Raw genomic sequence first — 22,497 nt, forward strand, 5'->3', positions numbered from 1 at the left:
GGAGCAGAGGTGGTGACGGAGGCCTTTGAGCATGATCGCTTGTTGTTTCTTGTTAATCAGGCTCTTTGATCACCCCAAACAAACAAGAAGAAATCATTTTTAGGAGAGGAAAAGAGGTTTTCATGCAGATGTTGTACAGAACAAAAAGAGCCATTAATATAATCAGCTGTGAGAATCTGGTGTTTGATAGAACAGTAAAATAGAAAGCTACACAAAGAAGAAAAATTATTAAAAGATCAGGTTAGGTAAAAGAGACACTTTAATCTACACAGTTAAATCTATAGAAAAAAAGACATCTTTATGAATGTGATTAATGTTTAAGCCGTCATGTTGGAATGTAGATTTGCAGGGTGCCTGCAGTTGAATACATACAGTGCATCCGGAAAGTATTCACAGCGCTTCACTTTTTCCACATTTTGATGTTACAGCCTTATTCCAAAATGGATTAAATTAATTTTTTTCCCTCAACATTCTACACACAATACCCCATAATGACAATGTGAAATAATTTTTTTTGAAATTTTTGCAAATCTATTAAAAATCAAAACACGAAAAAATCACGTACATAATTCACAGCCTTCGCCATTACACTCAAAATTGAGCTCAGGTGCATCCTGTTTCCACTGATCATCCTTGAGATGTTTCTACAACTTGATTGGAGTCCACCTGTGGTAAATTCAGTTGATTGGACATGATTTGGAAAGGCACACACCGTCTATATAAGGTCCCACAGTGGACAGTGCATGTCAGAGCACAAACCAAGCCATGAAGTCCAAAGAATTGTCTATAGACCTCCGAGACAGGATTGTATCAAGGCACAGATCTGGGGGAGGGTTTAGAAAAAATTCTGCAGCATTGAAGGTCCCAATGAGCACAGTGGCCTCCATCATCTGTAAATGGAAGAAGTTTGGAACCACCAGGACTCTTCCTAGAGTCGGCCGCCCGGCCAAACTGAGCGATCGGGGGAGAAGGGCCTTAGTCAGGGAGGTGACCAAGAACCCGATGGTCACTCTGACAGAGCTCCAGCGTTGCTCTGTGAAGAGAGGAGAACCTTCCAGAAGGACAACCATCTCTGCAGCACTCCACCAAGCAGGCCTGTATGGTAAAGTGGCCAGACGGAAGCCACTCCTCAGTAAAAGGCACATGACAGCCCACCTGGAGTTTACCAAAAGGCACCTGAAGGACTGTCAGACCATGAGAAACTAAATTCTCTGGTCTGATGAACCAAAGATTGAACTCTTTGGCCTGAATGCCAAGCGTCATGTTTGGAGGAAACCAGGCACCGCTCATCACCTGGCCAATACCATCTCTACGGTGAAGCATGGTGGTGGCAGCATCATGCTGTGGAGATGTTTTTCAGCGGCAGGAACTGGGAGACTAGTCAGAATGGAGGGAAAGATGAATGCAGCAATGTACAGAGACATCCTTGATGAAAACCTTCTCCAGAGCGCTCTGGACCTCAGACTGGGGCGAAGGTTCATCTTCCAACAGGACAACGACCCGAAGCACACAGCCAAGATAACAAAGGAGTGGCTTCGGGACAACTCTGTGAATGTCTTTGAGAGGCCCAGGCAGAGCCCAGACTTGAACCCGATTGAACATCTCTGGAGAGATCTGAAAATGGCTGTGCACCGACGCTCCCCATCCAACCTGATGGAGCTTGAGAGGTCCTGCAAAGAAGAATGGGAGAAACTGCCCAAGAATAGGTGCCAAGCTTATAGCATCATACTCAAAAAGACTTGAGGCTGTAATTGCTGCCAAAGCTGCTTCAACAAAGTATTGAGCAAAGGCTGTGAATACTTATGTACGTGTTATATTTTCGTTCTTTATTTTTAATAGATTTGCAAAAATTTTAAACAAACTTTTTTCGCTTTGTCATTATGGGATATTGTGTGTAGAATGTTGAGGAAAAAAATGAATTTAATCCATTTTGGAATAAGGCTGTAACATAACAAAATGTGTAAAAAGTGAAGCGCTGTGAATACTTTCCGGATGCACTGTAATTACAGTCTCTTAATATTCTTCTCTTTTCACTTGATTTTTTTTTTTACTCCCTTTGCACTTTCGGAAACATGTATGGCACAATTCAGACACGCAAACAAAAATGCTGTAAATGTCACATTTATAATTCAGCATTTTTAATCAGATATTGACACTTGCTGACACCGCTACTCGTCATTGTTCAACACTGATTCAGTAAATGTGCTTGTTTAAAGTATTACACAGTTTCAAACAGTGTAAAAGTGCTTTGGAGTTAACACTTCTCCGCTCTGTCTGACTGCCACTGATTCATATCTGAATCTGCAGCCCAAGACTGGTATTATAAAAGTTGCTCGGCTGAGACAGACTGAGACAAGGCGTGTACTGTTTTCTCTCCAACAGTAATGAATAATGCTGACGTGATGGGGCTTCAAAGAACGCTAATGGGGCTGTGAAAAGAGGCGGGGGTCTGCCCACACTGAGGAGGAACAACAAACTTCCTTAACTTTGTTACCATGCTCATAAAATTTTAATACAGTCGACTGGAGATTTTTCAACAGTGTACCTGGGAACTGGTGCCAACCAGTTAATTAGTCAGTATTTAATTTAGCACTTCCTTCAGCAAATAAATGGAGAAGTTTGAAAATGTTTCCGTGATAACAGGAAAAAAGTATCTTAAAGTGACCATAATATAAATGATAAAGTGTACAATACATAAAACAGTTTTCAAAAAGTTGATAAAGCTATATGAAAATAAAATGGTACAACATACAGGTATAGAAATTTATAATTCATACATCTAAGACTATTATTCCCACATATTTTCTGGGATTTACAGTGTGGCGATAAAAAACAGCGCATCGTAGGGAGGAAATAGTTTGACATGTTGGAAAACATGCTTACTGGACTACTTATCACCATTTGTTGAAAAGATTAATACTCTTCTCATGTTTGTACAGAAAATATTAAGTTGCTTAGCAAAGCAAACAGCTTGCCTGCCTTTGTCCAAATGTAACAAAATCATTTTAGAAACATCTCATAAGCTCACTGCTCCGACAAAAGAAAGCTCCAACATGTAGTTCCCTGAAAAAGCACAAATTACACTTTGCTTTTTGTTTAGATTTGAATAATTATGACAATTAGTTTGCTTTAGAGATGCTGGTAGATAGGTTTTGTTACCTTTAGCGAGAGCTAGGCTAGCTGTTTCCCCTGTTTCACGGCTTTATGCTAAGCTAACCAAGTTTTAGCTTTACTGTACACACGTGAGAGTGGTATTAGTCTTCTCATCTAACCTAAAGCAACAAAGAAAATTAGCTTTGATACAAAAAATAAATTGTTTATAACATACATTGTATAAAATGTTGAATTCATCAGTGCAAAAATGATCATTTTCTGTGGCTCTGTCTCTGAAGTTTTTGATCCTGTCCTCTCCGTTGATTGACAGTCATCTCAGCAGGTGATTGGTAGAGCCCTCAGTCACATATACTGTGAAATAAGACTGTTTATTTGGTTGTGTTACCATGTCCACTTGTGCTCGTGTAGGAGTGAGTCTCTCAAGTGAACAGTACTTGGTTTCAAAAGCGTTCTGTTCCACTTGGCACGCGTAAAAGGATTACTGAATGCCATACTTTGTCTCCAGTTCCTCCGCTGCCCGTCCCAGGTGCATGTCCCTCAGTTTGTCTAACAAGTCCTGCAACAGCGGCCGGTGCAGCATTCCACCTCGTACTCCTCCACCTGCATGCGAGCCGCTCTCGGCCCACACCCGCAGCATCTGGTAGTGAGCCTCTCGGCACAATCGGTGGTCGAGCTCTGCCTGTTCGATCTCTATATCCTTCACGCCTAAAGAGCGCACCAGCTGCTTCACCTGCTGCACGTGAACCAGATCCAGCACTGTGTAGATCAGCTCAGGGACTGCACAGGGGAAAAAGAAGAGGGGCGTTGAGGGAAAGGGATAAAGAGTTGGTACAATAGTTTTCTGTATGTTGAAGGCAACACACACTGGACCACTGCATGTGCTGCTATACACTTACTGTTGATTTCCAGGGGGACACAGTCAGGCAGATTTGGCTGCTCCTGTTCTCGCAGAGGGCTTTGAGGAACGGCCTTCAGACTCGGGTTCTCTGAAAGCTCTTCACAGATCAGGACGTGCTATGAGACAAGAAGAGATCAAATCTTATGGACTGTACATACAAATCCAGCCGGAAAAAAACACAACGAGAGTTACATGAAGGTACCTCGCACGAGTCTGGGGAAACCCTGGATGGTTCGGAGGACGGATTCAGATGATTTTCTGTACACGTTTTGGTGACTTTGAAGGTGATGAGAATCCCCAGCGCAAACAATATAGCAATTCCGGCCACACATCCAGCAATCGCATTAATAAGTTCACGTCCATCAGGATCTTCATGAGGAACCAGAGAGGCACAAAGAGAAAATATGAAATGTTAGAAAAGCAGTAAATTACATTGTGTAGTTAACAAAGGAAGTAATATCTTAAATAAACTCGTTATTGAATATCTGACCACTTTTTTTTATAATTACAACTTTGATGCTGTGCAACAATACAATAAAAAAAATAAATTTAAAAAAGCAATTTAATACCCTTTTAAAGATTGAAATATGAAAGCATGATGTAAAACCAGTCAAGACAAAATAGCCTAGAATTATACATGACTGTATCATGTCACATTTTTTCAACACTTCCCAGCAGTGTGTAAAACCTGTTGATATTCTGGAAAGCAGCATGTCAACTCTTCCTCATAAAAGCTTACTTGGTTAGTGCTCACCGTTTTTTTGAGTAGGTGATGCACAAAAGTGTTTACACTCAGCAATACATCTGTGGAGTACAAAGAGGACATTTAACGTCAATATCGAGGAGGAAGTACCACATTTTAAGAGGAAGTTTAACAGGAAAGCTGAGATCCCTTTTTAACAAATGAGTTCAAAAAGACTGCATGTTAAGACTTTAGGTGTGATTTCAACTACACATTAAATTAGTACTAATTCATACTCATTCACCTGTTTTAATTACTACTAATGGCTGGATTGATGCGTTTATGTGAATAAGGACATAGTTAAAGATTATTAGATGTATGTGCAGTAAATTCCTCTGAGCTTTCCCTCTTTCATCTGTGACAAATACTTATTCTCTGTACCCGTCTACCTCTTAAACAATTTACTTTAAAGGACAACTTCTCAAAATATATTCCTTGCCTTCTATGACGCAGTTTCATCGTTACTTAGGTTTGTCATTTTGTACTTCAATCACTTCCTGTTTCAAATCTTCAACAGTTTGACGTGATGTCGAAGATTACGTGGGAAGAAATTGATACAGCATACTATCACCATATTTTGCACAGTAATATCGCATCAATACACGGATGCTAAGTATCAATATTTGATTATAAAAATGAAAATTAACATGTACATTGTCAGTCCATTGGCTTGACAATCACATTTTACTGAATTAAAATAACTGAACATTTTATTATTAGGAAAAAACAGTTGATTGCTTTTTGGGTTATAAGTTGAAAAAAAGTTTAAAAAAGGTAATAAATAATAACATACATATTATCATAATACCCAGCATCTTGCAAGATGTTTTAAAGTATCATGGTATCGTGATAGAGGTTCTCCCTCAGTGAACCAGGCAGACATTATATTTAACAAACTGAGCACTTGTTGAGTAACTGTCAAAATGACAAAACTGTCGAACACACTTTAATGTGTTGTAACTTCTCTCTCATGTTGCAGACAAATGGAAAAATTTAACAGTCAGAAGTGTGCTGCAAGTTTCAATTCCACAAACTAACTTCCCCATGAACAACTTAAATAAAAAACATCCTAAAAGAGAAGGATAGGAACAATGTATGCACAATAAAACATGAAGCAGCCGTATACTCACTTCCTGCAGGGTTCGCACTTGTTTTTTACTTTGTAGAAATTCTCGAGACATTCACACCGGGTGTTTTTTTCTGGTGTACCTGTACACAAGATTGTTTCTGTTTAGACTGAAGTGAGGAAATACATGATAAAACATGGCTGAATATTAGTGTAATATATCATATTGCCAGATTGTAAGACTTACATATCTGTTTTTCCTTTTCATCAGGCCTACATTGTGTACACTTGCGACAATCGAATGTTTCCGAGTCTATCTTAAAATTGTAATAACCATCCTCACAGCGACAAATAGTGTTTTGATTTTTCTGACATGGTGATTCTTCAACTTCATGGTTTGATGCTGCAGAAAAGTTCAAAAGAAAGAAAAAGTGAGCAAAGCAAACCATCACCTGATGCTACGCTGGTAAAACCAACATATGAAATGAAGTCAGAAAAATGTAATGCTGCTCTACTTTTGCAGCGTCGGCATCGTCTGCAGTTGGGGGAGAAGTTCATCTGGTTTGTGTACTGTCCATCAGGACAGGGTGTGCAATTAGTTCTCAAGCCCACACCACGACAATTTTCTACAAACTTATAACCTAAAAAAAAAACATGAACACCACATGTAAAAAAACAAGCATCGCGATATTTCCAATGATTTTCTTGCTACTGTGTGTGATGCGTCGTGTGCAGGGGTCCATAAAGTAGAGTACCTTCATGGCATTTGTTGCAGCATATTCCGTCTTCAGTGAGATAGTCCTCATTTGGGCACGTCCGCGGCCCTGCATCATTTAACAGTTCCGCGTTGAACATGCACTGAAAGAAATAATTTACAATGAATATACAAAGAGAGGCTTTATTCTACATTCCCATGTTTTAATGCAAAGCACTGGGCTTTCTCACCACAAGAAGCAGTAAGGTGCCAACAACGGCTTCTTTACTCCATCGTCTTCTGTGGCCAGCTACCTCCATTATCACGACGGGATTTAACTCAGTCCATCTGAGGCCACCTGAAAGGTAAACAAACTGTAAAAAAAAAAAAAAAAACTCTAACAACCAATGTATACACTATATTACAGAGCACAGTCTTCCCCTACAGTTCATGAGAGGATAAAGCTGTACTCTGACATTTATGCTACATACAAAGTATTTCAGGAACATGAACATATCAGAACAAAGGCAAACTCCTTCAACTGGATTTTGACACAGGGACGAGACAGACCCAAATTCACTGGGTGAACGTAGGGGTCTGGCCTTCCTCCATAGGGAAACCTTTCCAGTCGCTGGATCCTATTGGGCGTAGACCTCAGATTAATTTTGAAACTATTGGAGCAGCTTTAATCAATTGGCATTGACAACCATATGCATGAAACTGCCACCGCTGCAACATTTAGAAACAAATGCTTGGCTTCAGCTTTTAAGTCGTGAGATATAATCTGGCTAAAACAGGACCCGATGTGTAGAAAAAAAGGAGCAACTACTTTAAGGCCCTTTTCATGTCAGATAATGTTGTGAAACATTTTTTTAAATAATCAAATTACCACAAACCAGGTGAGTTTATAGTTTTAGAGAGACGTGTGTTCTTGTTTAGTAAGCGTTACTGTAAGGAATTTATCCACTACTAATCAAAGCTTGTTAATATTTTTTATACATTGCATACATTCTATGACTGTTACATTTATCTAGACTCAGTTAAATGACCCCTGACCTTTGACCTGATTATCTTAAAGAGCCAATTCACTCACATTACAGTAGATGTTTTTCCACATACACCTCTTGATATTCACCAATGCGATTAGTTTCAGAGTTATCGCTTAAGTTTTTTTTTTTTTTATATATATATATTTGCGCAAACCATAGAACACAATGTCCCTGTTATCAATCAGGATAATCAACTTTTCTACCCCCCTCCTCTCCCCCCGAGGTGGTTTTCTCAGCAACTCAGCAGATAAAACGAAGACGCAAAATCGACTTGAGGTAAGCAATAAATTCTTTATCAGATTTATAGTTGGGTATAAAAGCCAATAGATTTAGTTTTGTTTCAACACCATTGACCTACCATTACACTGAGATGAAACCTATACGGGGTTTGACATTCGTGGCAATGTAGGTTTTCGGTTAAACTTTTAATTTGGTTAAACTTGAATGTGAGTAGAGTGGTCACAAAAAAAAAAAAAAAGATATTATTATATTCACCTGTAATAATGAACACGCTATTTAAATAGATAACGGGGATTTAACCCTCATTTAAGGGGAACTAATTTAAATGCGACATTACTTGAAGGAAAGGGTGGGTCATACAGAACTATATTGAAGTAGTTCTTGATCGAGGATTAGTTAAACGCCTCTCACATATTTCTGCGCCACTTGTTTGGCAGCTTCAGCCCCTCACTTCCCCGTCGCACTGAAAAGCTGAGATTGGACTGAACTCTTAACATATATAGTGACTTTAAATCCTTTAAAACTCAAGACAACGATTTACGTGTTTACGGATATGCGGTTGACGCATTTAAGAACTAAATGTACAGTCAGAAGTTGTATTGTTTTTGGTTTTGTTCTTGAGTCGTTGGTTTCGGTTCATCATACACCACAAAACGCCCACATATCAAGTTTGATATGAATCTGCTCTTCCCGCAGACTGACATGCGAAGGTATTTTATTGCCACTTACCTGGATAACTACACACACGGCAAGGGGTATCTCTTTACGTCAGCTTCATGTATCGAAATCAACATTAAAGTTGATATTATTTCTCTTCGGAGAGGAGAATGGCACCGCCGCTGCCGCCCAGTCTCAGGCTGAGGACGAGGAGGCGGACTCAGACGGGAAGTCGCTGCGTCACGAGCGCATTTCAAGGAATTGCGAGGTGGCCGTACAAGAAGGCACCTGCGGGCCAAAAACACACTCTTAGAGCTGTCAGATGAACAGTACAGACAGGTGAGCACCGTGAAGTCAGCAGGTGACTCACTGACAGACATAAAGATAAAGAATCCTGTTAACCTACTGCAAAGTATATCATGTCTCACAATAACTTCTCAATTTTTAAACCGAACCGCCTTAAAAGTAGCTATTGCATATATTTTAATGTGAGACTGGGTTCGTTATGGGTGTATTAATTGGGGGAAAATAACTTTCCCTGATGAAATCTGATATTCACTGGCCTCACACACACGGACACCCCCACAAAAACGTAAACATAAAAAACAACAACAAAAAACAATCCGCAATCAAGCTTTGATTGAGTGACTGATTGATTTGTTGACCTAATTGAGTCCAGCCAAAGGTAATTAGCTCATGATACAACACTGGATATGAACCCTGAATAGTTGCCGAGTAATAATGACCCTTAGAAAAATAATACATGGTGTAAAAATATGCAGTGAATCCCTAAAAAACACTTCTTTTTTTTTAAAGCCATGAGTTAAATCCTTAATTGATGTTAATTTATTGTGGAAATTAGAAAATAATAATACGTTTTGTAATAGAAAAGTGAAAATCCATCTTGTTTTTAGATCTGGAGCATTTCTGTGAGTGACAACCAAAAAGTAAGAACAACTTAGGGAACCCTAATTATAGTTGGCATAATTAAAGCAGGCATTGAAGCAGGCATGAAAGAGCTCCCTCAGCAGAGCAAGATAAGTGTTTCCTCAGAAAAACCACATCCTTCCTTCTGAGTGAGTAACAAAAAAAAAAATCTTAATCTCTATGCCCTTCTCCTCCTCCTCGCTGTATATTTCATTCACACATAACATTAAGCACTCACACTGGTAGTTGTGTTATTATTGGGTCACCAAAGAGAGTAAGAAGGAGAAGATTGACCACAGAGACTTCTCGCCATAGTTTCACAGCACAGTCAAATTCAGATGTAGGGCATGACAGGACAAACGATCAAGTGGTCTCTGTGAAAACCTCTGCGCTACCTAACAGATGACTGTTGCATTCCTCCTTCACCACCGACCTGGTGGCGGTAACTCGCCTGGCTCGTCTGCTCCATCATCAATGGTGGCGGCTGATTCTTAAATTTGCTTTGCTGCAGCATATTCTGGACATTCTCCTTGTCAGTCTTTTGACTGACCAACTCCCAGAAACATGCCGTAGGGAAGCACACAGTGCTTGTGAGTCTTAAGCAGAGAGATTGAACAACTTCAGAGACAGACTTTACCATTTCTGCCGACTAACAGACAGAATACAAAAGAGTGTGTTCTTTTTATGCCACTTTTTCTTCAAAAATCACTCCGTATTAAGCCCACGGTTAAATGCTTCAGTGATGAAGATATTCCATAGCTTGTGGGCTACAAGACACTTTTTGATTCCAGTTTCTTCTAAAAGTAAGGGTTTGAATCCTGTGCTCAAGTATGAAATCGACCTTGTTATTTTTTAATTTAGCTCTGAACGTCTTCCCTCTTTTTGCAGACTGTAAATTTGAACCTAATTTTGTGTTGATTGGCTATCAGTGTGACAGATTCAGACAGATAGCCAATCAATTCTAACATATGAAAGGATACTGCAGTGGCCCTACAGGTAGTCTGCCCCATTTGACATCAAGTTTGTGTGATCTATATTGAATTTACTAATACTGATCATGCTTTTTATACCCTCCTATTTTAATACACACTGCATTGAGAGAGGGGCTATTCCACATTTACACCACCGTAGGCTTTCTGCAAACATGAATCAGAGAATTCCGTCTGAAGCAGCAAAGCAGAAACCAATAAACATGCAGTAAAATTCTAACATACAGTAAATAATATGCATTTTAAGTACATGCTATGTTCTTAGATAATACATTATCGCAGACAGTAATTTAAGGGTTGATAATAACATCATTTGTTAGCACAGCACAGCTCTTCGTGGAGACACCGTGACAGACATGTAAAGTAAGTCTTTTTATAGTCACGTAAAAAGTAGCTTTTGTTTATCTGTTTACTTCATCACAGAAATGTCAACATGTTCCTGGCAAATGTCCCTCTGAAGTTCTCTTTTGAACAAAGTAATCCTTACGGTCAAGCAACATTAATACTGAAACCTCAAGATAAGCATGACCAAGTTTTCTCTAAATCAGTTTAGAGTGATTTTGATGCCCTGTCATCTCTTGTCCAGTCATCTCCGTACACTGTTTGAGTGTTGCTGCTTGCTGATAGCCTCACTGTGCCTCTGACACAGCCTCTGCTTTCTCAACCGTTTAAGGAGGGCACATGTTGTGGTCTGGTTTCTGTTTTTCAGTCCTCTTATTCAATTTAAGTTGACAATGTTGCTGACGTTAATTTCATTAAAACAACAGCAACAACAACAAAAAGACACCATCAGTCAATTGCAAAGTCACAATATTTAATGTCTGGGAAAGATCTGCACACAAATGCAAAGTAGTTGGTAATCAGCAGTTAACTAAAAAAGCTCTCACACCTACTCTACAAAATGTGTTGTAATTGAATCAATTTCCCAGAAACGTGTCATTCTGTTTATGGACAGCAGCATTTTACAGTCTTACCCTCAACCATCATAAAATATAAGACATCAAATTGTGCCTGCAATGAAATGCCAGTGAATCAGATGATAAAAACACTCATTTTGTACCTCCAATCATGTCATGAAGGCAGACATTTCACATTGTTTACAGTGCATTTTACATCCTGTTATCAGAATTTCCACATTCATGACAAAACTGTCACTTTTTAATAATGACTTTGGGTCCTATATATTCATTTGGTGTTGTTTTTCTTTAGTGCTCATAAAGTTGCAGAGCTGCTCATCAGCATAAAGTAATTTCTTGGAATACATTTTTCTCTCCTTACCAGTTTTTTTTTTTGTAACACATGACCTGAAACAACCTCATCATCCAGCGCTGAGAAGAACAAGGCAGATGTAAGGAATAGATAGAGAGATAGAAACCATCAGACTGTTTGCAGCCAAAAGGTTGATTTTGGATGAAAACGAGAAAGATGACGGAAAAAAAGTGGAGGCTGGTGGAGACCATGTTTGTGTGCAGGGGGTCGCAGCAGAGACTCAGGTAGGATGAAAGTACAGGGCAGAGACGCAAAATGTTGAACTTGCAGAATGAGTCACTGACACTTTATGAATAATCAGCTACACTTCTGGTACCCTTTTCAGTCTCACACTCAGAGGGTCCCTGGTTACATCTCGTCTTACCATCTCCTCCACGGTAAGTAAAAACTATTGCTGTAAGTCAGGTCTTTGAAAAAAGTGTCTCATCATGTTGAATAATATTAAATTTATAAATGAATGTTCCTATAATCTGCTAGCAGTACAGTGTAAAGTTGTAAAGTGATTTCCTTCATCAGCCTACTATAAAAATACAACAGTGCAGACTTCTGTCATTTTCATGTTGTTTTATTCGGTGTCTGGCTGACATCAGAAAATTGCTGACCAAATAAATAATTTTTGTCCTCCTCGTCCTCCTCCTCCTCCTCCTCTCTCTGCTCATCCTCCTCCTCCTCCTCCTCTTCTTCCTCTTGTTTCCTACTTCCCAGATGAAGACACTTTGTTATTTGGCTTTTTCTTTACTGTGCAGTCTGTCTTTGTTCTCTGGGCTTTCCATACAGTGCAATAAGACACAGTATGCCTGGCCGATCGAGAGCCCCCGCTTCTGCTGTAACATGTGCCCACCAGGTACAGTGACTTCATCTTCACAGTTTTAATAGCTTTGAAGCCAACAGTGTTGTAACTGACTATTGCAATTGCCTGTATTCTAGGCCAATATATGATTTATCGGTCGGCGGTAATCTGTGATATTGATTGTGGCCCCTGCTGGGATGACCACTACATTCATACCTACAACTTGGATATGGGCTGCAAACGTTGTGAGAAATGCAATAAACGTGAGTAACTTCAAAGCTTTTGTCTTGAGGTTGGGGTGTGTCTGAGATCTGAAATGTGTGGAAAAACTTGGGTTTAGACTATTGTTAGACCAACAAGAGAAACAGTCTCAGCAGCAGCATGATTTTGTACAATATTTTACAGTGACACAGAATTTATATCATGCTTAACAGATGCCTAGCTCATAGAGGAGATTTGAACCCTCCTTTATCAATTTTCTCCAGTATACCTCACGTCACTTATCCGAACACAATAAATTACTGTCAGTCTTTACATCAGAAATATGTAAATATGGTTATGAGAGTGTATCAGTTATCAAATATGTAGGTAGAAGATGTGGACTGGTTTGGATTTGAAGACATGAGTATGAATCATTAAACTTTACTGTAAACATTATTTGTAATTTTAGTACCGATTCCTGTGAAACATCTATGTGTGTGTGTGTGTGTGAGCTCTGACTCTCTTGAGTGTGATATGTGAGTGAGTTGTCATCTCTGTTGTCCTGACTGCTAAATTTGACCAAAACCTTATAGAAGACAGGCTGTTGTTACTCAACTATGTCTGTGCTTCATGAGTTCAGAAAAGTTTGCCCAAAGACAACCTGAGGCCACATATGTGTGGGGGGTTTCCCATTTTGTCTATCATGGGGGGATACAGTCAGACAGAGAGGAGGGGAGGGGAAGGGGGTCTGTTAAACCCTGCGTGAGCCAGCTCAGGGTTAGTTTAATGGGTCGGGCAACTGCAATGGGACTTCATGTTTTCACAACAGTATAAGTATCACAGCCCACTGTTGCAGGAGGAGTCTGAAAAAGTAGACCATCTTTATGTCAGTGGAAAAAAAGAAAAACACTGAAAGGTGGTAAACATCGGAAAGAGCAGTAGAGACAAATGTCAGGTCTCTGTACTGTTACAGGTTAGCAAAACAGCCTGTTATGCTTATTTTTAAATGTCACTGCGGAAAACATTAAAAAAAAAAAAAAAAAAAAGAAAAAAAAAAAAAAAAGAGAGACCAAGTTTGTGATTTTCAGTTTGAGTTTTGGGTACATAAGTACCTTAGCAGAATGGGACTTTAATGTGTGGACCAAGAAACTTTCTTTACATTTCAGAACTACAGTGTTTGCATATTTCAATCTCATTTTACGGTACAACTAACATTAATAATCTGACAGTACAAACAGAATTGAAGGATGTTTTCATGACATATATCGTATATTTAGAATCTGAGGGGAGGAAGGTGGGTGTTCAACATATCAAAAGGGGCTTTATGTCAATTAACGCTAACGGAAATGAATTCCGGTGGAAATGATTCCGCCTACGTAAAAACGTCCCACACTGTTCTTGCAATACAACAGTATAAAAAATGTTATGTTACTTTCACCGGGGTGTTAATGATTTGCAAGGATTCAGGTGCGCAAGAATTGCACGAGGCACAATGCCGTAAAATGTTGAAATGTTTATAGATTATTAAATAGCATTTCTCCATTTGCTTTCATTTTCTATGATAATCCAATGTATACATCTTAGAATAGAATTGAAACACTTCTAAAGTTATTATTTGTTATATATTAAAATAGATTTTTGTGGCACAGCAGAGTGAAGTACTGAATGGATAGCAACCTGTTCAAACACCCTCTGACTCCCGCTGAAGCAGCGTAGCAATAAGACCCACTAAATACTAAAAATGTGTCTGAGGTTCTAATTAAAGGTCGCATGTTATAATAATTCAGATTTACATTGTCTTTTTTTAATTTATAAAGCAGATATATGTGCAAATAAAACACAGGAAAAGTGTAAAATAGGGGACTTTTAAGTTACTATAGAGACTCTCCATTTGAACTTAACATCCCATCCTTAACTGTGACCCTAAATTACATAAAAGGATAACCAGTTATGATTTTCACTGTCATAGTTTTACAAACAGTTTTGTTTTGTCATGAGTATTGCTCTGTGTAAGTCATACAAGTAGTTTTCTGTTTGCTAATTTGTGACATCAGATTGAAACGTGCACACTAACACGTTCTGTAAGAAAGAAATTGTTTCATCTAAGTGAAAAACTGTCTCTCCAAACAGTGGTAAAATAACCCTCGTGTGACTTAAAACCAGAATCTTTACCTGCCATGCCCAGTTTGAGTCACACTTTCTAAATATGTCATATATGTAAAACACTTTGTCACACAAACACACTCAGAATAATGATACTTTTTCTGTCTATACTTTATCTTTTAATGATAAATAAATTATGTTGTTTTTTTCCCAGCAAACATGGAGCGCAAGTTCAATTGTAGCTCCACTCATGACACCGTGTGCAAGTGTAAACCTGGGTACAGATGTGAAGACCACACCTGCACAGTGTGTGTAGTTGTGAAACCAGCCAGCAAATCCACCTTCCCTCCATCCACTACTGGTAAGATGCACATCGGCTGAGTCAGCTGCAAAATTACATTCATCGGTAAACTCTCTGCATGTTCTGACATCAGTTAGCAGCTGTTTGTTTCCTCTGCAGTAACCATGGAGAAGGTCACACACACACACAGAAAGGGAAATGAATTCATTATAAATCGTGTTATAAGATAATAAATCCAAACCGCCTGATCCTGATCAGAGTTAGCTTCCTGTAACTCATCTGAACCATTTCAACTGAACTATTGAAGCTGCACTGTGCTGATAAATTTGTTCTAATCTTTTCCCTCCAGCCTCGACACTCACTACACTCTGGGTTCCCCATAAACCAATCACAGGTAGAGTAAGCTCATGGTTTTATGCTACCAAGATGATTGAACGCCAGTGGGTGTTGATGTAACTTCTGAAAAACTAAAAATGTCTCCGTCACACATTGTTACAGATACGGTGGGGTTCCTGGTGATAACGGCCCTCCTGTGTGCAGGGATTGCACTACTTGTTGTGACAAAAATCAAACCATTTCTGCGCTGGATCAGGTCCAATCAATGTTAGTAGTTTGTTAATATGAAGCAAATAATCCTGCAACAACATACAGGAAGTACTTATTGTCCTTTTATTATAAGCAAAGAACCACTGTTTTTTTTTTGTATTACATAATGTGATTATTACCTTGTATATCAATCTAATCCCTAAACCCTTCCTCTCCTCTCCTCTATTGTTGCTCAGGCTACTTTTCAGCTGAAAAATCTGCACCACCAAGTCTATACGCAGAGGATGAAGATGTCTCCAAGCCAGTCCAGGAAGTGTGTGGCAAATGCGACCAACCTATTGAAGTATGTGTTAAAGACTAGAGCCTGAATGTGGATGAGCAAGAACTTGACATTTAGTGGCACAAAAGAGATGCAAAACATGTCATCTTTGGACATTTATGAAAAAGTGGCACTGAACAGCACTCTGGTTGTTGTTAACAAATGGAACCACAGAAGAAGAAGAAGAAGAAGAAGAATGCTGTTTCCTGAGAGGGTAGATGACCAATTGACATTTGGGACGTTAGGATGATGAAAGTGTAAAAAACACAAAGAGTATGACCTTGGAAGAACCTGGAAGTATAGAGAGCAACACTGTGGCAGTTATGCATGAGCAAGGAACTGTGCAGGACGTTGCTAAAAAGGGGGTATGTACTATGGTACAGAGTTAAAGATATTTCACATCTTTACATTTCTATCTATATCTGTATGTACAGTGTTTATATATAGGTATATATGTTACTAAACTGTATATTTACAAATTAAAAACTGCACTTTTGCAGTCAGATCATGAATATAACATGTACATGTTGTCTCAATTTACATTTCTTAGTTTTCTTTATTCAAAATAAACTTTGAATTTGCTAAAAATGCCTAAGATTTATGCAAAACTATTTTCAGGTCTAACACTTAAGACAGAGTTTGCAGAACTTATTCAGAAGAATTTATAAGATTTATTAAATAATAACTTACAAAGAAGATCAACTTCCAGCTGTTCTTCACAGAAATATTACGCTTCTGTTTGCAGCGAGTTTTTCCAAACGGAAAATAATGTCGCCGCATTGAGCTGTAATCCCCTCACAGTTTGCCAGAGGAAGATGAATCTGCTCCACACTTATCTGTGGTTTCACAGTTTTATAATTCCTGAATGTGTTTCAGCCAAACAAATCGTTTTGGACTTTTACGGTTCATCATAGAGCCTCCTCCTTCGACACGTGGCAGTCCTTCCCCTGCTCTTGGGAGGGGAAGAAAATGCTGTCAATCCCTCCGTGCTTCTCCTCCTCAGAGAGGTGAATACTGTGAGGGGACGTGGGATGAAACACGGGACAGCTCCTCTCGTCTTCTTTGCTGCTCATTTTCTCAGCTGTCTTCCCGCTTTCAACCGTTGACCCAACCTGGCCCGTGAACTGACTGAGCAAGCTGAAGATGACCGTTCCCGGGTTGTGGACGTGGACTGGACCTACAGAGAAGAACACAAACAAAGAAAAGCACGCAAACGGATGTTTTAAAGTGACCCAGAGAGATGCAATAATTATAGTTTACAGGATGGGACGACCAAGTACAACTCAGACTCATAACAGTAACACAGCTGCATTTTCTTTATGACCCGACAAGTATGAAAAGTCTTCATTTTACTCAGCAGTACCTAGACTGGCTGCTGACTGGGAAGACGGCTGTTGCTTTGCACTGAATGAGTCTCGGGGGATCTGATGAGTTGACTCCTCGGACACGTGAGAAGTATCTTGTCCTTCCTAAACAGGAACGTGACCATCAGTTTGTAACAAACAAAGGAAAACTAATGCAATGTATGTAAACACACAAGTCTGTTAGATACGTACCTCGTAACACAGCTTTGCAATAACTGAAAAACAGTAGATTAAGAAATGAGAAACAGAAACTTGGTTTCTTCACACAGTTCATCAGTCATGACTCAACATGTACACGATCTACAGATCTACAAAACTCATGATCACAGTAATTTCTACAATTCTTACTTTGCCTGAAACACATTTCATCTCCAGTTCCCCGGACACAGAACAGGATCATGAGGGCCAGAAGTCCAATAGCAATCATTGGACCCAAAATGGCTGCCAGCTGGCTGCTGGTCTCCTCTTTAAAAAAAAATGAAACCAGATTACTTTCCAAAGACTTTTTTTTTTTTCCATCTTCCCAAAGGACAGCCTTCCAGAGGCACTGTGACTTGTCAACTCTGTTCAGGCCCTCTTTTTCTGCTTTTCTTGGTACTACCATGGAGCCCCACTTGCATTCAGAAAAGTGAAACATGGTGTGAGATTTCCTTCTTTCACCACCGTTCGAACTATTGCTCTTTTGAATACGGGGTCAATTCTCCCCTTGTGGTCACGTTTATGGACCTAAAGTTGTTCTTAATTGTTTTTAAATGTCCTTTTCTTTTGCCTTATGTTTTGATGCTTTTAATGGTTTTATGTGAAGCACTTTGAATTGCCTTGCTGTTGAAATACACTATACAAATAAACATGCCTTGCCTTGCCTTGCCTAAAGCTCACTCATAACATCATTATAAAGCAGCTAGAAACGCAGGACCATCAAGCTGCTTTGAGATGGTCTTTCAGCCTTAAGTCTGGCATTTTGGCTGTCACCATCTTGGTTTTGTTGCGTCAGAAGTTACCGTATTTGGAGGAGCCGAGAGGAGTGAGGGTTGGATGTGACTGAGAAACCGCGGACACTACGTCCCCGCACATATACCGAAAACCTAACTCCACCTCAGGCATGTCAATCAAACAGACCCGCCTCCATATCTAACTAATTATGGAATTATTTTTAGAAGAACCACCAAAACACTGATCAAATAGATTGAATTTAGTTAATGGCATCATAATAACTTGTGAAAAAATGTTTTTGTACTTTTTATTTCAGAAGTTGACACTTTTTAAATGGGAGTCTATTGGAGCCCTTTTTGGTACTGTACGTTAAGGTACTTCTGCATTGGCTTCCCTTTTCAGATTTATCTCCTGGCCATGATTAATGTCTGTACCAAATTTAACTGCAATTCATCCAAAGGCAACATACCAAATAGCTTTAGCCTGGACATAAGGTGGTGGACCTACTGAATGAGTTGTGCTGAAAGTGATTTCAATTCTTTTCTAACATCTAACCAACTGAAAATATTGAATACTCCCCACACACAACTTTTCTCCACATAAACACTCACCTGGTTTATGATGTGTGCTGTTATCTGCCGTAAGGACTGACTCAGGGCTGCACCTGTGTAAAATAAGTTTGAAGTGTTAAACATCTTAAGTATCTCAAATATATAACCCCATGAACACGAGCAGCCTGCAACATCTGTAATGTATGTACCAAATTCTGAAATAATTCTAATCTAAAACACTAACTTTGAAGAGAATTTGTAACATTTATTAATCTCAGCGAGGTATTTAAAGCTTCAGTGTGTGGGATATATGGAGATCTATTAGCAGAAATGGAATATAATACTTGTGAATATGTTGTCATCAAAGTATAACCATCTGAAACAAAGAATCGTTCTGTTTTGTTACTTTAGAATGAGCCTTTTATATTTACATAGGAAGAGGGTCCTCTTCCGAGGAGCCCACCATATTACACTGCAATGTTTCTACAGTAGCCCAGAAGGGACAAACCAAACACTGGCTCTAGAGACGGACTTTTGCAAGTTTTTCAGTGATGTTAGATTCTTTTACACACTTGAAAGGGGAGGGTAAAGTATGGGGTAATCTACAACCTCACTGCTAGATGCTATTGAATCCTACACGCACTGCGCCATTCAGTATTAACTGCAATCAAGCAAATCCATTACTCACTCAGGAAATCTGCAGAGTTTGGGAGAAATGCTGCTATGTCCTGAGGAAGCTGAGGATGTTGTCTGTTTACCTTTGCCTGAGATCACCGCTGCTCCTTTTAGAGAACAAAAATGTTGCAGGATTGTTTAAGACTTAAGAGGACAAATACACATCAAACAAAATCTCACTTAAAATTTACAATTTTACATTTTTCTTCTTGAATTTCAATAAAATATTACAGGTTTTATGGTAAAAGTTAGATATGTGTGACGCCTCATGGTGACCATGAACTGCAATGTCTCTGCTCAGGGACCTTCTTGCAGGTCATTTCCTATTTATCTCTTCCCTTATTTCCTCTCATTATGCTGCTATCTGGCAATAAAACCACAAAATACCCTACCACAAGGAAACTCTTCTGTTAATCTGCATGAACTGAATTTTTTTTTAGCCACTTGAAGCTGTAGAAACAAGTTGTGAAGACAAGATTGACATGTCATTGTGTTTAAAGTTGGTGAACTTGTTAAAAAACAAAAAACATTTGCTCATGTATGCATCAACAGAAATTAAGCAACATTATCATTTATTTGGAGAATGTTTCTGGAGTGAATTGTTTTCTCTTTATGCTCTATCAGCTGCTGAAGGAAATATCGAACTCTTTAGCTGCTAAACTCTCCATTGTATTTATCACATGTCTACTACTAATTGGTGCTGGGCAAGTAGAGCACAACCACTTTTTTTTTAAAGAGCTGTCAAAAATGGCGATAAACAATGACCTGAAAATCACTATGAATGTCTGTGCAGTTATGGTGATAATTGTCTGCAGGTTCATTACATTGTCACATTTTCACTTCATCATTTGACACGTTATCATAAAAATATGTCAACAGCAAAGTACCAGCTTTTCCTCTTTAAAAAAAAAAGTCTAATTTCAGCTTTAATTTAATGCATATCTAACATTTTTAGAAAGGGTAAATGTTTTAGAATATTCTCAACCCGCATAAGTAGTAGTATTTATTTATTTTCTAAACATAATTTTTCAGCATTTCATAGCTCTCTGGTCAGGACCTATTAACAAAATGTGTTCTTTTGATACTTGAGTACATTTTACTGCTAATACTTGCTGGTGTTTACCTTAGGACTTCAGGATTCAGTTTTATTTATATAGTGCCAAATCCCAAAACAAGTTATTTCAGGGCAGTTAACACTGAAAGATCCTTACAACAGAACTTTACAATAAAATTTGTACTAATATCTCACCTGTGAACAACCATGCGGTAGCTGTTGACATTAGTTCTGGTTACTTTTGGACAGTCTGTCTTAACTTCACAAGCCTACATTTTGTTTTTCATGAGGCCCCCTGCTGGTTTACACACGTCTAATCTGACAGAGATCAAAGTTCTTCTCAGCATTTACCAGTTGTGATTGTGACCTGGATCTTGACACACTCCTTGCAGTTCTCTGTATATCGGACCTTCTCGACACATGTGAAACCAGCCTCACAGGTACACTTCACATCGGACGTACTGCTGCAGTTCTGCACCACTTTCAAGTGAAACTCTTAAACAGACAAAAACACAGATGATTTGGGGAATTTTAGTCGCAGCAGGTCACTTCGAGAAATGTAAATTCATATTGATAGATTTTCTGTTTGTCATAGAAACCCAAAGATCACTTTTGTCATCACAACCCTGACATAGATGGATGGAACTGTTAACGGTAGGAATGACTCAGCTTTTTTTTTTTTTTACCTGATCTGCAGTCTCCATAGCAAAGAAGGCAGCTGTCTTCGCAGTTCTGCCGAGTTGTGTAGTGTCCAGCAGGACAGGGTTCGCACTCTGTACAAGACTTCTGATACTCACCTGACAAAAGAGAAAGAACCAAATGAGAGCAACCGGATGACAGCGAGAGCTAAGACTTCCTGCAAGCCCACAGTCAAACTAATAAAGGATGTGGTGAGCAGCATGTCACTTTTCAACAAGACAGATACAAGAACAGATAGAGCAATAGACACTGTGGGATTTCCAGTACTTATTCACTGTTGATTAATTTAATTATAAAAGAAACAGCTAAATGAAGAACAGACAGTTAAAAAACAGTTGAAGACATAACGGAAGCTCACAGCAGATATCACGCTTTTCTTACCTGCAGAGCACGATTTACACGTTCTGTCTCCCATTGTGCAGAACATCAACGTCTGTTAACATAGACATTGAGTATGCATAAACCAAAGGTCCAGAACAATTAATTATGCATGTCGTGCTCATTCATGTGACCTATTTTTCATACTTGACACATTCAGTGAATTAAACGATAAGTCAGGTGGATAAACTGAGGAAGACATTTTTACCGTGGGAGAGTTTAGAACCAACTGTGCAGATAACATCAAGACAGCCACAAAGTATTTCACAAATCCCATTCTACAGAAAAAAAAAAATTTAAACAAATATTCAAACAAATGACAGATATAAAATTGTTGTCTATAAACACTTTGAAAAGCAGGTCAAGTTCTGTAAATACTGATACGCTAACACAAATTGTATCACATAGTAACAAAAAAAAAAAAAAAAAAATTATTCTTACCTTCAGTCTGATGCTTCTTTTGTTCAGCTCGTTTGTAAACTTCCTCAAGGTGTGCCTCTCGCTCTCTCGCTCTCTCTCTCGCTCTGTCTTCTCGCTCATTCTACCCATCCTGTCACGGTTTCTTACCTGCGTATAATTTCCTGTCTTCCCGTCTCCCCCGCGTATTGAGGCTTTCTACCAGTGTGTTCACACGTTCAGCTCTCCGCATCAAAGCCTTATCACTTTCCGCGTAAACTGTAAAACCTGACGAAGAATGAAGAGAAAGAGTGAACTGTTCTCTGTACAGCTAACGTATGTAAACAACATGATGGAGGAGATATTTTTGACAGGGTTAGGTTTTTTTTTTCTTATTTCAGAGTCCTGTTTTTTTCCTTTACATATTAAAGTACTTTTTTAGAGATGCTCCTCCTGCATTATATAAATATACATTTTCACTGTGGTGAAACCCAAAAATTCCAATAAACCCCACATGTCCTGTCAGATTTGCATGACCAAAC

The 22,497-nt window shown here is 38.9% G+C and overlaps 3 protein-coding genes across 4 annotated transcripts; 1 reads left to right on the plus strand and 2 right to left on the minus strand.

Moving 5' to 3' along the window:
• Positions 1-1,822: 1,822 nt before the first annotated feature.
• Positions 1,823-8,675, minus strand: tnfrsf1a (tumor necrosis factor receptor superfamily, member 1a). 2 transcript variants are annotated; one of them, XM_069142496.1, is made up of 10 exons: positions 8,533-8,675; positions 6,766-6,872; positions 6,576-6,678; positions 6,336-6,461; positions 6,068-6,223; positions 5,885-5,963; positions 4,767-4,816; positions 4,215-4,381; positions 4,011-4,128; positions 1,823-3,891 (listed from the first exon to the last, which is right to left on the minus strand). In XM_069142496.1, exons 2-10 carry the CDS (start codon positions 6,832-6,834, stop codon positions 3,593-3,595), a joined length of 1,167 nt encoding a protein of 388 aa, XP_068998597.1. In that variant the 5' UTR covers positions 6,835-6,872; positions 8,533-8,675; the 3' UTR covers positions 1,823-3,592. The 2 variants fall into 2 exon arrangements, with proteins under 2 accessions (XP_068998597.1, XP_068998598.1); XM_069142497.1 differs by having other exon boundaries at positions 6,766-6,888.
• Positions 8,676-11,907: 3,232 nt separating this feature from the next.
• Positions 11,908-15,947, plus strand: LOC138194078 (tumor necrosis factor receptor superfamily member 6-like). The gene is made up of 7 exons (XM_069142501.1): positions 11,908-12,022; positions 12,351-12,489; positions 12,573-12,698; positions 14,954-15,100; positions 15,390-15,434; positions 15,539-15,643; positions 15,823-15,947. The coding sequence occupies exons 2-7, from the start codon at positions 12,351-12,353 to the stop codon at positions 15,945-15,947; spliced, it is 687 nt and encodes a 228-aa protein (XP_068998602.1). The 5' UTR covers positions 11,908-12,022.
• Positions 14,896-22,469, minus strand: LOC138194076 (uncharacterized). Its single transcript, XM_069142498.1, has 11 exons — positions 22,001-22,469; positions 21,768-21,837; positions 21,563-21,614; positions 21,169-21,279; positions 20,834-20,977; positions 19,442-19,535; positions 18,814-18,866; positions 17,618-17,734; positions 17,462-17,484; positions 17,269-17,374; positions 14,896-17,082 (listed from the first exon to the last, which is right to left on the minus strand). Exons 2-11 carry the CDS (start codon positions 21,834-21,836, stop codon positions 16,814-16,816), a joined length of 1,038 nt encoding a protein of 345 aa, XP_068998599.1. The 5' UTR covers position 21,837; positions 22,001-22,469; the 3' UTR covers positions 14,896-16,813.
• Positions 22,470-22,497: the final 28 nt, after the last annotated feature.

This window comes from Embiotoca jacksoni, unplaced genomic scaffold (assembly GCF_022577435.1).
Source record: "Embiotoca jacksoni isolate LCO1_2020_lvr unplaced genomic scaffold, fEmbJac1.0.p SCAF_11, whole genome shotgun sequence".
NCBI lineage: Eukaryota > Metazoa > Chordata > Actinopteri > Embiotocidae > Embiotoca > Embiotoca jacksoni.